Source organism: Neoarius graeffei, chromosome 20, assembly GCF_027579695.1.
Source record: "Neoarius graeffei isolate fNeoGra1 chromosome 20, fNeoGra1.pri, whole genome shotgun sequence".
NCBI classification, from domain to species: Eukaryota; Metazoa; Chordata; class Actinopteri; order Siluriformes; family Ariidae; genus Neoarius; species Neoarius graeffei.
Window position 1 is genome coordinate 25,592,786 of NC_083588.1, and position 13,421 is coordinate 25,606,206.

The 13,421-nt window shown below is 40.5% G+C and overlaps 1 protein-coding gene across 3 annotated transcripts in view; it reads right to left on the reverse strand.

The window, feature by feature from the left end:
* The window catches only part of LOC132868506 (dynein axonemal assembly factor 5-like), a 231,838-nt gene that overhangs the window by 20,177 nt on the left and 198,240 nt on the right, over positions 1-13,421 (reverse strand). For all 3 annotated transcript variants that reach the window (XM_060901430.1, XM_060901429.1, XM_060901431.1), the window contains 2 exons: positions 11,630-11,777; positions 6,627-6,777 (listed from right to left, as the gene is read on the reverse strand). In XM_060901430.1, the coding sequence (XP_060757413.1) occupies positions 6,627-6,777; positions 11,630-11,777 (299 nt within the window). The remainder of the gene's footprint in view (positions 1-6,626; positions 6,778-11,629; positions 11,778-13,421) is intronic.

A 13,421-nucleotide genomic window follows, 5' to 3' on the forward strand; every position in this document is an offset into this window, starting at 1 on the left:
AATGCAGATGGTGGTCACGTGACTGAACTCCCTCGGCAGATAATATAGCCACAGGCTAACGGCTAGCAGCTCCAAGTCCGGGCAACATAAAACTGTCTTTACGGAGATATGTCCTGGGTTACACCAGCAGTTGTTAACATAAATGATGAGTCCCCCACCTTTGCTTTTCCCGCGTGTGTTAGTGTCTCTGTCGGCTCTCACAGCAATGAATCCCCACAAGTCCACGTTAGCATCCGGTACGAGATGTGTTAGCCATGTCTCCGTAAAGATAAATAAGCTGCTATCCCGGTAAATCCGCTGGTTGTTCAGAGCAGATAGCTTGTCAACTTTATTCGGCAGCGAGATTCCCCATGATAACAGAGGGAATGGATGGTTTGTAGCGCCGCCGGTTGTCCGCTAGCCTAGCCTTTAGCTTAGCTCCAGCTTTGCAGCCCCTGGGTTTCCTCCTCAGCTCGGCCGGGATGGGGTGTCGTATCCCGGCTTGTCCCATTGTTTTCAGGGCCAGCAGCTCCTCTCTCGAATAAGTGAGAAAACTGGCTCCTGGTTGCGTGTTAAAGTTAAAAATATCCATGTTATATAAGTAAAACACACTACGTCTTCGTAAGAAGAGCATAAAGTAAAAAAGGTGGAAAAAAAGAGGTTTAAAGAACTAAAAACTACAGAGCTACTGGAGAGGCAGCTGTCTCACACAGCGCCCATATCACTGAACTTTACGGTATAACAAACTATTTGCACATCCACAAGGAGTTTGTTATTGAAATTTTCTTTCTGCTGCATTTGACACTGTTGATTGCTCCATCCTCCTGTCATCCTTATCAGCTCTAGGGATCTGTGGGACAACCCTAGACTGATTCAAGTCCTACCTCTCTGGTTACTCCTTCCAGGTTACCTGGTCTGGCACTTACCACCAGTGTCCCTTAAACAGGGCTCTACACTAACTTTTTTTTTTCAGGAGCACATGTGCTCCTAAGTTAAAAATTTTAGGAGCACAGGGAAAAAATGGGGGCACAAGCACAAGTAAGTTTTCATTTTAAAGGTTTATTGCAGCGCAAACCTTAGACACACCAACACATAAAACGCAAAATTCAATTGAGAATGAATGAATGAACAAATGAATGAATGAACAAACAAATGAATAACGAACAACTGAATGAATGAACAAACAGTAGCTAAACAGAGAGCAGAGCTCAGCAGAGCTAACAACATCATCAAGGACAGCTCCCACCCTGGCTCTGAGTTCTTTGACTTGCTGCCCTCAGGCAGGCATTACAGGTGCATCAAAGCAAGGACCAACAGACTCAAAAACAGTTTTTTCCCCACAGGCCATAACCACCTTGAACAATTAGCCTTTTTCACATTACGTCACTTGCAGGGGAACTCGTATCCGTTTTCAGCCTTTTGAATGGAAGAAGAGGTATACGGCGGCAACATATGTTAACAAAACTGTCATTCACAGATAAGATTGATAATAATATTGCGCATTGTTGTTTATCATTACGTATTGTTAGCGACCATTCCAGTCACTTATCTGCCTTGTTTTGGAAAGGAAGTTTACTGACTTTCTATGGTTGCTACTTGTTAGCCAGCAGATTAGCATGCCGCCTCTTCTTCCATTCAAAAGGCTGAAAATGGATGTGAGGTTCTTCTGCAAGTGACGTAATGTGAAAAAGGCTAATTACATGCACTGACTGATGCCACTTCTGGCAGGTGCAACAATGCACCAACAAGGACCTAAAAGGACAATATTCTCACACTTACCTGATACAGTGCAATACTTATTACAGTGCAACCTCACAGAGCAACTTTTTAGTTTTTATAGCTTTTGTATATTTTATATTTATATTTCTACACTTTTACATCCATACCCAATACAATGCAATACCAAATACAGTGCAATATCCTGAGTTTTGTAGCTGAACTGAGTTTCTATAACTAATGTGCAATTAACATCTGCAACTCAACATGCCCAGTTCTATATATATTCTTTGTTTTTCTGCTGTGTTGTGACATGCACCATTTGTATATACTGTATATTATTTGTTTTTCTGCTGTGTTGTATGTTCCCATCTAAATGTTTGCACTGGGGTGTGTGCTTTCCATCTCATTATATAATTTTCCCGCACCTTCTCCTGTTGTTCTAGCTTTCTTCACTACACTTTCTTCCTCGTCCATTCTTTTATTCTTGTTTCCACCATCATTGCTTTTAAAAAATGCCGTTATTCTCTGCATAGCGAATGTATTTCTCAGCTCGGTCCGAACCAGCTCTCAGTTATCTCTCAGTTGAATGATCTGGTGAATCCCTAAAAAGCACTTTTCCCACCTAATGCCACACCCACAACATACAACCGTGGGAAAGAGGGGCAATCACAGAAAGATGAGTAGAAAACGGGAAATGTTACGGGGGATATTTATTGTGATAGTAGGCTATTGTAGCGTCAGCACAAAAGCACCAGACTCAACTTTAACTGAAAGTGTTATTCAGTAGCCTAAACTTATTCAAGCTACAGACCGAGAAGAATAAAAATGCTGAAATCTCATGTCCCGGTAAAACGCACTAGCATGGCAGAACGGCAAAAAAAATGTAACTTTTTCACTCCCCCCCCCGGCTACCGTGGGAACCACCGCAGTGCAAGACAGAGGCAATGCACGCAATTACAGACAGGGAGCAAGGCGCAGGCAGAACACACACACACGCATGTACACAACACTGAACACACACACTTACAACAATACAGGCCATTACTCGTTACACTGCCATGAGGCTACAAGCATGTGTCTCTCTGAGAGGGAGCAGCCCCTCCCTCATGTGTGTGTGTGAGAGCGAGCAGCCCCTCCCCCATCCGCGCACTGAGTGCAGAGACACAGAGTGTCACACAGAAAGTGAAGGATTTTCTCAAAGTGCTCCCTCGAAACAACGGGGATTTACACGAAAACGGAAGGAGATATTCACAAAATTATTTCACATTGAGCACTACAACGCTCTGATGAACACATTGATGTAATTTTCTTGTCTCTAGTGTAAAAAATGATATTAGGTAGGCTATCCAGCACTGGATTTACATACTTTGCAGTTTAATGTTTGATACATTTTAGAATGTTAAACTTGTCGCGTCTGTGCTCAGTGCTTTCCGAAATTGTCGGCCACAAGAAGCCCTCGCACGAATGCATGTTTTTTTTTCGTCGTTCGCATGCCGAAAAATTCGTTCACAAATGCGAGTGAAATGTGCGCACTGTAGAGCCCTGCCCTTAAAGGAGATACGCAGAACCATGCAAGCCTACCACACAGATTTAATACTTGTCATTTTTAGGGCATACCTAACAACCTGTGTTTTCTTTCTCTCTCTCTTCCCCCCCCCCCAATCTGTCCCTCTGAGTTACATGTTGATCCTGGGATTGAGTTGCTGGCCTCTTCTGCCCCTCAGACCTGCTTGATCCATCCTGGTGCCCTGTGTCTGGTCGGAGTTTTATCGCACCGCTCCTGTGAAGGACGGCCCCATGAGGACAGTTGAGGGCTATACCTGTTAAAACTGTTAATATTATAGTCAGGTTGTCTGTTGTTGCCCAAATGAGGATGGGTTCCCTTTTGAGTCTGGTTCCTCTCGAGGTTTCTTCCTCATGTCGTCTGAGGGAGTTTTTCCTTGCCACCGTCGCCACAGGCTTGCTCATTGGGGATAGATTAGGGATAAAATTAGCTCATGTTTTAAGTCGTTCAAATTCTGTAAAGCTGCTTTGCGACAATGTTTATTGTTAAAAGCGCTATACAAATAAACTTGATGAAACTTGAACCATGGACTCACTTTTTGTTTATAAATGCCTTGAGACCTCAAGAATGGCATAGGAATAGTTTTAAGCGTTAATAAATCTAATATGGTAATTTTTGCGATTAAAATTATTCATATAGGTAGCCGTCTGAGTGAATGACCTTGACATCTGTGATGTCACAGCAGAAAGGCTATCGGTCTCATCGCCATTTTCGCTATACTAAAACAGAGCTAACTGCAACTTCAATCCTCCATTTTGAGCTAATTTATCGCCATGCCACGTAGATATGTTGCTGGCGGGTGCAGCAACATGACAGAAGGTGGATTTATGTTGCATTCATGGCCCAAGAATGTTCAAACTGCAAAGATTTGGACGCGTTTTGTGAGAAATTCATGGGCACATTTTACTGATGACTCGTACAAAACCTCTGATCTGTTGAGGAGCATTGGCTATAAGCCCATATTGAAAGAGGGTGCAATACCAACAATTAAAGGAAAAGAAAACTACAAGAAAAGGAAAATAAGATCAGTTGCACCAGTTCTCCCGGAGTGTGAGCCATGCAGTAATGGCAGAGTACTCAGTATGGAGAAAATAGAGAACGAGTGGACCAGTAGTCAGATTTCTTTGCTGGATATGCTTGCCTCAGCAGCAATATCTCACCCTTACGTGGGAGAAGCAAATGAACGAAGAACTGAACGAAGAACTTGAAAGTCAGATTGTTTCAAAACAATCGGCCACAAGATTGGCCATCAAGAAGCAAGAACACAGACGGGTAAGATGCGACTTTCATTTGGTTACATCACAACAAAAACACCACCACCACTCGTTGTTTACCTGCATTTACAGTAAATTAATACATGTAACTTGTATTGTGTATTTAAGTTACCAGTATAAGATTATTTAATTTGCTTCAGAATGTGATTGTCTCAGTTCATCTGATTATTTAATTAGCCTTTTACATTTTATCAGTGAAAATGCATGTATGTACATGTATGTTACATAAGTTATAACGCCTATCCTGTTTTAATGAGAATCCCATGACACTGTCAGTTCAATTCCATCCAATTCTCTAGATGGCTTTGCTCTCTGGCTTTATTTTGTAAGGTGGGGGCCTCCGTGGCTGACGTGTTACTATCGGATTCACTTTCCGATGGTTCGAACTGATACGGTTCTATGTGTATAGCAGTAGCATGTACACACACTCCAATTTCAGGACCTCACAGTCAGATGTATTACTATCTGAGGAATCCGAAGAATATCTAATAAATCCAAACAAAGAGGCCATTGCAACCACTCTTGCCTGCCGAGTCTGGCTTTGGTCTATAGCTGTCAAAGGCCTCGGCCTTAAAACCAGTTACGGCTGTGACGTCACGCACTGGGGGCTGGCTGGCTCAGCGGGGCAGCTGGAATGCCAACTTTGTGGTCGATTTTAACTCTCAAAAATATATACATATTTTATTCCCATTTACGCAGCATACAAGAGTCAAGGATGGAGATACTATCCACTCAGAAATGTATTTAAAAATAAAGGTTCTGCGCATCTCTTTTAAGGTTCAGTTCTTGGTCCACTTCTCCCTCTACACCCAGTCTCTTGGCCCAATTATCTCTGCTCATGGTCTATCCTACCACTGCTATGCTGATGACACCCAACTGTTTCTCTCTTTTCCTCCTTCTGACACACAGATTTCCGCTCGCATCTCTGCTTGCCTGCATGACATCCAGAGCTGGATGAATGACCATCACCTGAAGCTCAATCCAGGCAAGACAGAGGTAATCGACATTCCTCCTCCATCTTCTCCACCCCTCAATGTTGTCATCTCCATGGGGATATCTCTAGGTCGCCTTCATCCAATGCAAAGAACCCAGGGGTCATGTTCGACGACAAACGCTCCTCCTCAGCAAACATCATTGCAGTGACCCAGACATGTAGATTCCCCCTGTACAACATCCAAAGGATCTGCCCTTTTCTTACCACCTACTCTACTCCGCTCCTTATCCTACTGCAACTCTCTCCTTGCGGACCTTCCAGCTTCTGCCATCAGACCCCTGTAGCTCATCCAGAATGCTGCAGCTCGCCTACTCTACAACCTCCCTCATTCTTCCCATGTCATCCCTCTGCCTGCCAACCTGCACTGGTTACCTATTGCAGCTTGCATCAAATTTACGACACTGGTGTTAGCTTACCAGGCTCTCAAGGGGTTAGGGCCAGCATACCTCCAAAGTTTGATCCGCCCCTACACACCAGCCCACGCTCCACTACTACTGGTCACCTGGCCTCTCCTCCTCACCACTCCTGCCCAGCCCGCTCAAAACTACTGTCTGTCCTGGTTCCCTGTTAGTGGAATAACCTTCCCATTGAGGTCAGAACTGCCAACTCCCTGACCACCTTCAAGCGCAGACTGAAGACTCACCTTTTCAAGCTGCACCTCTCCTCTTCTTCCCTGCCCACTGTGTAACTGCGTTTTGGTCTAGACCAACCCAAGCTTTGTATGGTCTAGCCTGGGGTTAGCCATCTTGAGTTGTCTATTTAGTTATGCTTTATATGGTTGGTTTGTTTCCTTGGCTGTTTAAGTATTGATATTTCAACAGCATATTACACTAGGTATGCTAACACTTGTTCAGCTGACACTCGAACTTTCTTGTCTAAAAGTCGAGCACTTTGTGTACCTGACTTTTGCAATCCATTGCTCTGGATTAGAGCGCTTGCTAAATGTAGATGTTTAATTTAATGTAATGTAAAATTGATTAAATGTGAAAAACCTAGTACAAATATATATATTTTTTGGTGCACAAGCTCTAAATTTTAACAGTGTTTCCATCAGTCCCAACCCCTAAAAAGCATAAATCTAATATATCTGTTTTACCTGTTCCTTTGAAAGCGTTCCACCCTGCAACATAGCTAGTAGACAGCTGACAGCTGAGGTCCGAACAGTGGCAGCAGCATGGCCTGCATGCCACACCAGATTAGGCAACAGAAGCTCCTGCAGAAATACCTTTAGGTACTTACAAAACATCCTAAAGAAAGGGAGGGAGATATACAGTACCGGTCAAAAATGTGGACACACCTCATAATTCAATGTTTTTTCTTTATTACACTTCATGTCTTCAAGTAATAATGGACTGTCACTTCTCTTTACTTAGTTGAGCAGTTCTTGACATAATGTGGATTACTGCAGTTGTTAAATAGGGCTACTTACTGCATTTTTATTATTTACTATTGACTGTTTGATGGTCTCATACACATTAAGGCAAAAAGTTCCACTAATTAACTTTTGACAAGGCACACCTTTTAAACGAAAAGCGTTTTAGGTGACTACCTCATGAAGCTGATGTAATGTTTTTGTTATGAGTGGCGAGATGTGGTGAGTTAGGATCCAATAGCAGAACACAAACCAGAAAATCCAATGAATAAAAAATGATTTAATTAAAGTCCAAAAAGAGTCAACGAACAAAAATAGCGAAAATAATCCAGACAACGAGGTAGACAAAGACAAATCGCTAATATGAAAAAACATGAAAAATAGTTCTGATAAAAACTGGAGACAAAAAACATAGTGCAAAACACATGAAAAACTGACAAAACATGAGTGCAAAAAACTGTGGCTAAGACTAGGCAAAACAGAGAGCAAAAATCCAGGAAGCAAAAGATGGCACAGAGACGACAAGAGAAACAGACAAGACGTTCTGGCAAAGTCCCCTTCCGAGAGTGGCCTATTTATACACAGCAGAGCAGACCAGGAAGTGAATGACGGCAAGATGGAAGTCCCATCCCAGATCCGCACTGCAAAAAATGGCCTTTCAAAAATAAGAAATAAAAGATTAAAACAAAGCATATTTGCTTGAATCAGGTGAAAAAAAATCTGCCAATGGAACTAGTCAAATTTGACTTGGTAAGATTTCTTAAAGTAAGATGAAAAATCTAACCTGTTTTTAGATGAAATAATTCCAAAATAAGATTGGGGAACTTATTATGCGAGATCTGATTAAATCATAATAATCAAAATAGTTCTTATAACAAGATCGTACTTCTTACATTTAGCCATTCAAGTCATTTTTATTTATTTCATTTTAAGGGTATTTCACTTAAATTCATGACAAAGTCTTAGCAGTAAAAACTGAATTTAAGATAAATATACTAATATTAGGATTGTTAAATTCTACAACTAAGCATTGCTAGCTTAAAAGATTCTCCTTTTGTGACCTGTAATTCGTAAAATACTCTAGATATGAGACCAGAGACTATCTTGAATCAAGTTGACGACACATGTAGCATTGTAACAAGTTTATTTTTTTCCCCATTTCAATATTCAAACATTAAAACATCTCTTAAGATTCCACTTTCCCAGGACCTCAGGCACCAAAAAAATAATAAATAAATAAATAAAAAAAGTCTACGCATTTTGACTTACAGTGCTTACACAACGCCAAAGCAACAGTGCAGTGTACGAGGGGTTTACAAGATCAGGCACAAAAAAAAAAGTCTACGCATTTTGATTTACAGTGCTTACACAACGCCAAAGCAACAGTGCATTTTGGGGGCACTGACTATTCATGTGTACGAGGGGTTTACAAGATCAGGCACAAAAAACAAACAAACAAACAAACAAACAAACAAACAAAAACACTGAACTTAACTCACAGCATTCCAAAAAGACCTCACTAAAACGCCCTCCACTCACTCATAGCCTTTTTGAAGGCACTTGTCTGGTCTAGAGTATGTACAGCATCTAGAAGGACCTCACTCTGAATGACTGAGAAAACAGTCGCAGTAAACTTAGGATATGTAAGGTGGAGTTGAATTGTAATGAAAGATTCAAAGATTTCAGTAAAGTTCATTTATTCCCAAAACAAGCATACTTTTTTTTCTTGAAACAAGATGAACCGCATTTGACAAATGTCCAAAATGTACTTACTTGTTTAAAAAAAAAAACAAAACTTGTTTTATTTTCAAAGGTGCTCCAAATAAGACTTTTTCAAGACATTTTGTCTATACAAGATTTTCAAGATGGACTGTCTAAAAACTAGCCTTTCTAGCTAAATGAGGTTTTGCTTGTTGGGCAATTATGTCTTATAATAAGGGTGGCTAGATGTTTTGACTTGAAAATAGACAAATAAATTTCCTAAGATTTTTATTTTTTGCAGTGCAGATTACGCTGAACTGGGGGACAGTAAATCTCCGGAGTGGAAGTCCGGGGTGGATCATGACAGTTTTCAGATATAGCTGGAAAATTTTCCTTTCGTTTCACCCTTAATTTCTTTTGGCAGTCCTTCTTGAGTTTTTTCCTCATGAGTTCGTTTGGGATTTTGGTTTAGCACTTGAAGATACCACTTCATTTTCCCATCATCTAGCAGTGTTGGGCAAGCTACTTGGAAAAAGTAATGAAGTAAGTTACCAGTTACTCTACATTAAATGAAGCTTCACTACACTAATGAAATGTAGAGAAATCTACCCAGGGAAACGTAGCAAGCTAAGCTACACCAACATGGCAAAAATAGTTTACTACATCAGATGCTACTTTTTTTTTTTTTATTTAACCACGTTAATGCCAAGTCATTGCTATTTCTGTGCTATATAACTGTCAGGAAAACAGTAAAAAAGGTTAAAAGGCTGAGCTCAGCACAAGTCCACGCAGACATAAAATTGAATAAAAAATACTTTGGCTCTTAGTTTCATTTAGACTGCAGCAGAAAGAGCCGCTATACTTGAGTTTTAGAAATGGTTGAGCCAACATAATTGAGGCTACCATGCTACTTAGTCAATAGAACAGCTTCGCTACCGAAAAGCGATTTGATTCCGAAAACAGCAACATTACCACAGCGCTACTGAAAAATGTAGTTAAACTACTAACACCATTACTTCTAGCAAAGCTACTGCACAACACTGCTACCAAGCTCAACTCGCTGAGGAAACAGGGGTTGTTCACCAGGAATTGTGGAATATGGTGTTGGATGTATGGACTCTATACAGACGGGGACATTATTTTGATTTTACATGATAAACTACAATTACCAAAGTAGGATAGCGATGTGCCATTGATTCACCTTGCACACAAGCACACAAACCCTCACTTCACACCAACAGTGGCTCCATCTCTCACACACTCAAAACTGTATCGCACAGGTGCTACTAAGGGAATTTATTCATTGCACAGACTGCTTTTTTGTAACACGTGCACTGTACATCCCTGCAGTCTCTCCTCATAAGTATGAGCATCATACTTATGGAAGGGAAGCAAGGCCAAGAACATTGGAGGTGGATGCAAGTTGTTTTATTATGGAGTCGATGGAAAGAGAAATGGTGTTGGTATTGTTTTGAGGGGAGAGTTGGTCAACAGTGTGACTGATGTGAAAAGGGTGTCAGATAGAGTGATAGGCATGAAGTTGGAGATTCAAGGAGTGGTAATCAATGTTGTGTGTGCATATGCCCCACAGGTTGGATGTGAGAATGAAGAGAAAGAGTCTTTCTGGGAAAAGATGGATGAAGTGGTAGAAAGTATACCGAGGGAGGAGCGCGTGCTGATAGGAGCAGATTTCAATGGACATGTTGGCAAGGGAAACAGAGGAGATGAGGGCGTGATGGGCAGATATGGTGTAAGAGAGAGAAATGTAGAAGGGCAAATGGTGGTTGATTTTTCAAAGAGGATGAACTTGGCAATAGTCAATACATACTTCGAGAAGAAAGAGCAGCACAGGGTGACGTTTAAGAGTGGAGGAAGATCTACACAGGTGGACTACATACTCCGCAGAAGGGGTAACCTGAAGGAGATTGGAGACTGTAAAGTGATGGCAGGGGAGAGTGTAGCTAGACAACATCGAGTGGTTGTGTGCAGAATGAGCTTGAAAGTGAAAAAGAGGAAGCATGAAATAGTGAAGTTGAAGACTTTTCTAAAATCAAGTGAACAATAGCCATGGTTGGACAGGATAAGGAACGAGCACATCAGATGGACAGCACATGTGGAGAGCTTGGGAATTAAGCTAAGAGAGATGAGACTGAGATGGTATGGGCACATCCTGAGAAGAGATGCAGAGAATGTTGGAAGGAGAATGTTGAGGATGGAGCTGCCAGGCACACGAAAACGAGGAAGGCCAAAGAGGAGATACATGGATGTAGTGAGAGAGGACATGAAAGTTAGATTAGATTAGATTAAACTTTATTGATCCCTTTGGGTGCGTTCCCTCAGGGAAATCAGTCCTAATTTACTGACTGACAACTGGTTATGACGTTCCACCCCTTTGAGAGGTCTAACAAGCATCATAAGGAGAAGCTGTATCCAGGCAGGACAAGTGAAGAGCATACTGTTCAATAAACATTGGTGTGTTTTTTTTTTTTCTGTGCTAAACCCACCTGCCCACACATTCCCACTGAAGCTGTGAGCCTGGGTTGGACTCAAAAGGATGCATTAAAAGCCTGTTGACCAATGAGTGTTAATCCATTGTCCCATTAAAATAGCAAGTACACTAACACCCAACAGACATGAAATGACACACTGGCTTCAATAGTATGTATTAGCTCTGTGTCGGGGGCTTCAAAGGAGATTTTCAAAAAAGCTGCACTGATCCCCATTAAGGGTTTTAGTTTAATGAATAAACAGTACAATATTGCAGAGCGATATCTGATCATTAGATTTGCTAAAATATTGAATTCCACTAAGATTGATGGAATAAATAGACACTTTGGTAACTATTTTATTGCCATATTTTAATTAAATTTTAAGAGAATCTGGGCTTTCTGTGTGTTCTTAAAGCAATCCTCTATGTGCCCCACAGATATGGGTTATAAACGATCTATTGTTCTAGCCAGTCTTTAAAATATTGGAGTCCAAGTTACTTTGTAATACAGCTGTGGGTGAGAGAGTGAGAAACTTACCCTTGTGAATCCAGTGTATTGCTAGAATTCAACAGAAGTTTGGAGAGCATAGTGAAAATGTGCAGCCGCATCTCTGGATCTTGACTGGGCAATAAACAATTCTGCAATATAGGTATGAGCTCTGGGAGAAATTCTCCAACCACTGGGCCTGGGGAAACATCCTCACACAATTAGCAACATACTAATATCCAAAACAAGACCATGGAACATGACACAATATTTCTCCAACAGCAGTGACTATAACATTACTAAGATAACTTGAGACTTTTGCAGTAGTTCCTGTAAAACTGGTGCAGTGGCTGAGGCCCCTGTCAAGCTGACATTACAAAAGGACCCCAAATAAGTTGAAGTGTTGAACTAGTTTACGTAGCTAATGTTTCGGTTCTGCATTGATAGTTACTGCTGTAACAGTTGAAAAAATGAGTGGTATCAAGTGCTTCCCCCCAAATCAGGTCATAAGTTGGTGTTCATCAAGAAAAATAAATCTGGAAAACATTGTGCCAGTGAACATTTGTCTTGTTAATGGGTGAATATAAATAGATGAATATAGGCATCATATACCCATGTTGCAATAAAGCAAAAATAAAAAATAAAAAAAATAACTAGACAAATCACTGGGCATTTATGCAATGCAGTGTACTGCTTTAAATGTAGATGCTTACAGTCTAGCCACAAAAAGAGCACAGTTTCTCTTGATTTTCACCCTCTCCTCATAGTACTTCATTTAGATAGCAGGTGCTTCACTGAGGAAAGCAAACCTGTTAGACATGTGAAGCAAGTACTTCATTTAATATGCAATACTGTTAATAATAAATCCAATCTAGGTAGCAAGCTAGTCTAGATAGCTGATACTGACACAGATGAGTAGGACTGCTAAGAGTACTGTTATGGTTATAGCACGTGTGTTGTGTGAACCACTTTTTTTCCATATCAGCACAATAATTGCTCTAGCCAGCAGGTTTTCTGTGTGAAAGTACCTTTAGGTAACCACATTTTAACTAAATTAGCCTGTTTGGAGAGGCCACTAAAGTCATACATGTACATGGAAAATGTGTACACATAAGGCTGCATTGTTCCCCCCACTTGTCTGTGATTAAAATCCATGTCCAGTAGATGTCAAGTTAGAGCCTAAAAATTGCTAGTCAACAGGTTTTTGTGTCAAACTGTAAAACATTAGCAGCTGCACACTACTTATGGATGCTTATTTGTCTTGTGCAAATTAAGACACACTCTGTTAGCTTCTCTTCAAAATTTGGTATGGTTGTTGCCATAAGCAGATTTCTGAGGAATGCATACATGGAACATGTAAACATTTGTTTGTCATTGTAGGATACAACAGGGTAGTCATCTTTTGTGGTTAACATGAAAAGTATAATGTTGGCCTTTAAAGAAATCACTATGATTTAACTGTGAGTCTAAAAAACAGACTTCAGCTGTTCCACTGAATTCATGAGAAATAAAAAGTATGGGAAATTTTCCAATGAAAAAGATTAACTATGGATGAAGACTTACAGTGGGGCAAAAAAGTATTTAGTCAGTCACCAATTGTGCAAGTTCTCCCACTTAAAAAGATGAGAGAGGCCTGTAATTTTCATCATAGGTATACCTCAACTATGAGAGACAAAATGAGAAAAAAAAAATCCAGAAAATCACATTGTCTGATTTTTAAAGAATTTATTTGCAAATTATGGTGGAAAATAAGTATTTGGTCAATAACAAAAGTTAATCTCAATACTTTATTATATACCCTTTGTTGGCAATGACAGAGGTCAAATGTTTTCTGTAAATCTTC